The 3,307-nt window shown below is 36.3% G+C and overlaps 1 protein-coding gene across 2 annotated transcripts in view; it reads left to right on the top strand.

Moving 5' to 3' along the window:
* Nucleotides 1-1,188: 1,188 nt before the first annotated feature.
* The window catches only part of clstn2a (calsyntenin 2a), a 101,558-nt gene continuing 99,439 nt past the window's right edge, over nucleotides 1,189-3,307 (top strand). For both annotated transcript variants that reach the window (XM_053628297.1, XM_053628296.1), the window contains exon 1: nucleotides 1,189-1,463. In XM_053628297.1, coding sequence (XP_053484272.1) covers nucleotides 1,394-1,463 — 70 coding nt within the window. In that variant the 5' untranslated portion in view covers nucleotides 1,189-1,393. The remainder of the gene's footprint in view (nucleotides 1,464-3,307) is intronic.

The raw sequence follows: 3,307 nt of genomic DNA, 5'->3' as shown, positions 1-3,307 counted from the left end.
TGAAATAATCAAGGGGTACGTAGTGCATTGTTGTTCATCCACCATATTCCCAGCACTGCTGCTAGACATTGTATCGCCAGTTTAGGCTTGTCTTACAGTCAACCAGAAAGTGTTTCAGTGCTGCCGGGGATAGGCAGAAGAAGCATGTTGGATCTTCACCATACCACTGGCTGATGTTTAATATTAATATTTGAAGAAAGCGCATTTCTGGAATAACTTCAATGCAATGCTATATTAATGCTAGTACAGAGTGGCCATGTTGAGGAGGCTGTTTCACATGCCTTGTTCGTGCATTGCTATGGCCATCCTTAGACTCTGCTCATGTCTCACAGTATGTCAAAATTAGTAGACAAAAGAATTTATTTCTCATAGCTGTCTGGCCTTGCAGCTTTTTTTTGTCTCTAAAAAATATCCAAAGAGAAAGCATTTGCTGGATAAGTTTTACAAGCATAGACTGCTGCAGCCACACATTGGAATTTTACCTTGTAGCTCATTGTGCTCACAAAGAACTGAGACGAATTTTTCCAACACATCGTTGGCAACACTGTGCAGTTACAGATTTTAGCTTGTGCAATTTAGCTTGTGCATTTCATATTATACAGGATAGTTTTTCAGATGATGCAGTGTAATTCTACAGGTCAAGTCAGAAGATTATTTCTTTGAAAATAACTATTGCCATGCCAACCAAAATCAAGAAAGTCAAATCCATGTGCAATATTATTAACACAGTCCAAAAAAAAAAGGTAGTCAAAAATGGATGCAAGGTTATATACAGTAAACCAAAATGTCCAAGAGAACTCTAAACAGAGAATAACAAAAGGTAAATAATAATAAAAAAAAACACAGGCATGGCAGATAGAAAATGCAGCTCAAAACTTACATGACTAGGTAATAGTGGCAAGACATTGCTTACATTGTCCTTGACCAAGAAGTACTATTTACTTTATAGTGTACTGCAGAGGTACTGAAAATGAGCTCTATGTCCTTTCCTTACACTATTGCTAATGTTACCAAATCTTTTCATTACTTGATGCATAGTATATTGTTATACTAGGCTACAATGTGTTTTATTTTAAAAGGCAATTTACCAGTAGATATATTTTGCTATTATTTTGATGCCAAAACTAAACAGTATTTAGTTGATCATACGAAAAAAGCTTGAAAAAAAAGGTCTAATCACAGACACACATGTGACGTAAGGAGGCAGCACCGGTCGTGTTTTTCTCTCGCGCGCAGGGACTTCACTCTGACTCCATCCCACCGCGTGCGTTTCTGCATGCGCTGTTAGGAAGGAGGGACTCGTCTTTACGCGCGCGCGTACACAGGCACACACACACACACACAGAGCGACACCGAGCATGGAAGAGAAGTGTGAATTTTGGCTCTCGTCGTCATGAAGATGGCCGTGATAGCGCTGGTGATTTTGGGGCTTTTCAGCCAGAGCTGCATCCTCGCTTTCAAAGGTAGGAAAACTCGGCACGAGGCAAAAGCGCGCGGATTCATTAAACAGCTGCTGGACATGTGACCAGTCCAGCTGTGATCTTGATTTATAATCTTGTGTTGCTTGTTTGGTGCGGGGTGTGGGAGCACTCAAAGCTGACCTAAGTTTGTTATCATTGTTAGTGTATTGATTATTTATCCCCTTTCCACATGTGACAGTTATATTTGATTATGAGGCATTGACACTAATAGGCATATGAGCTATAAAGGTGGCTGTATAGATAAACCCATGCTTTTAAGCTTTATATTAAATTAACAATCAATCTTTTTCTTTGCCTTAATGTTTCAAACGTCCTTCCCCGCCAAGAAAGTGTTCAAAGTTTGTCCAGGTTAAATTGAACCTTTTGCCTTCGGGTGTATTTCTGTACAGAGCAAAAAGCCCCAGTTGATGAATTAGTACAGATTAATTGAGTTATATAAAAAGAGCCATGCATAGCTCCAGGGTCCAGGTGCGATATTGAACTTGGGATATTGTCTGTCTGAGGTTTCACATGGTCTCCCTGTGTCCATGTGGGTTTCCATCAGGTTCTCCAGTTGTCTCCCAACAGTCAACAGCCCGATAATTGTGAACGTGTATTAGCATGCTGATCTATGATGGACTGACTGCCCATTCAGTTTGTGCATCCATTGGAAGATTGGATTGGTCCTTGTTGCAATCATGTGTCAGTCTGTGCATAACATCCTGGCCCTGATTTACTAAAATGCTAGCTACATGTCAAAGATATACCAGGAACAGTAGAGTGAACATTATACTCGAATATAACACCAGCTACTGGCAGTGAGACGTGTTGAAAAACTGTTCAAAATGTGATATTAATAAATAATCAAAGAGTGTATGCATATGCATTATGTCTATATATATATATATATATATATATATATATATATCAACTGGCACAAACCAGCAGATTTAGCTAATTTAATACATGCCCTCCAGATGGATTCATATGTGAATGCAATTCCTTATCAAAAGTGATTTGAGGTTTAGCCAATCATATCGCAGGTACAAAATGAATCCTTTTTCACTGACATGTTGCTTTGTATTTACTGTCTTTAAGTAGAAACTTTTTATACTTTACTTTTTATTTTACTCATGTGGAAGGTGCAAAGGTTTACACACACAAACCTTTTGTACATCAGGTCCCCAGTGTTATGTCTCTTTGGTCAACAATTAAAAAACCGATCCCAAAGATTATTGCATAGATAACAGATGCAGAAATGTAGCCCAACCAAATTTCACTGTAATACAATAATGAGAACCTTCTAATTTAGTACAAATAGGGAGCTGTTAAAAGAATGGTTTTAGGAAAAAAAATCAATTTTGACCCTTTGGTGTCTATATTATGAATATTTATTATCTTACTAGACCTAGACCTACAAGACTACAAGAAGCTGATATCACAATTATTAAAGAAAGTGGTGGAAATAACCTGACACTGCATATTAGCAACAAGTAGCTGTAGTTCAAAATACAAATAAAAAAACCTCTAGATTAATGGATTAAAAAATAAAACTCTTTAAAAAAAAAAAAAAATATATATATATATATATATATATATATATATATATATATATATATATATATATATATATATATATATATAGTATTTTTTTCCCTCAACCATGAGCAAATACCAATATCTGCTTACTTTCACTTAGAATAAACACTGAAGTCATCCATGTAGGAGACTTTAATATCCATGAAATTCATTTGAATTCAATTTAAGCCTTATATGCTAGGACTATTTTGGAATAAGTTTATACAGTCTGAATAAAGAGTGATAGACTAATATAATACAAATGTGTG

This window comes from Ictalurus furcatus, chromosome 7, assembly GCF_023375685.1.
Source record: "Ictalurus furcatus strain D&B chromosome 7, Billie_1.0, whole genome shotgun sequence".
Taxonomy (NCBI): Eukaryota; Metazoa; Chordata; class Actinopteri; order Siluriformes; family Ictaluridae; genus Ictalurus; species Ictalurus furcatus.
The sequence above is the reverse complement of the archived record's forward strand: the minus strand, read 5'-3'. Positions and strand labels throughout refer to the sequence as shown.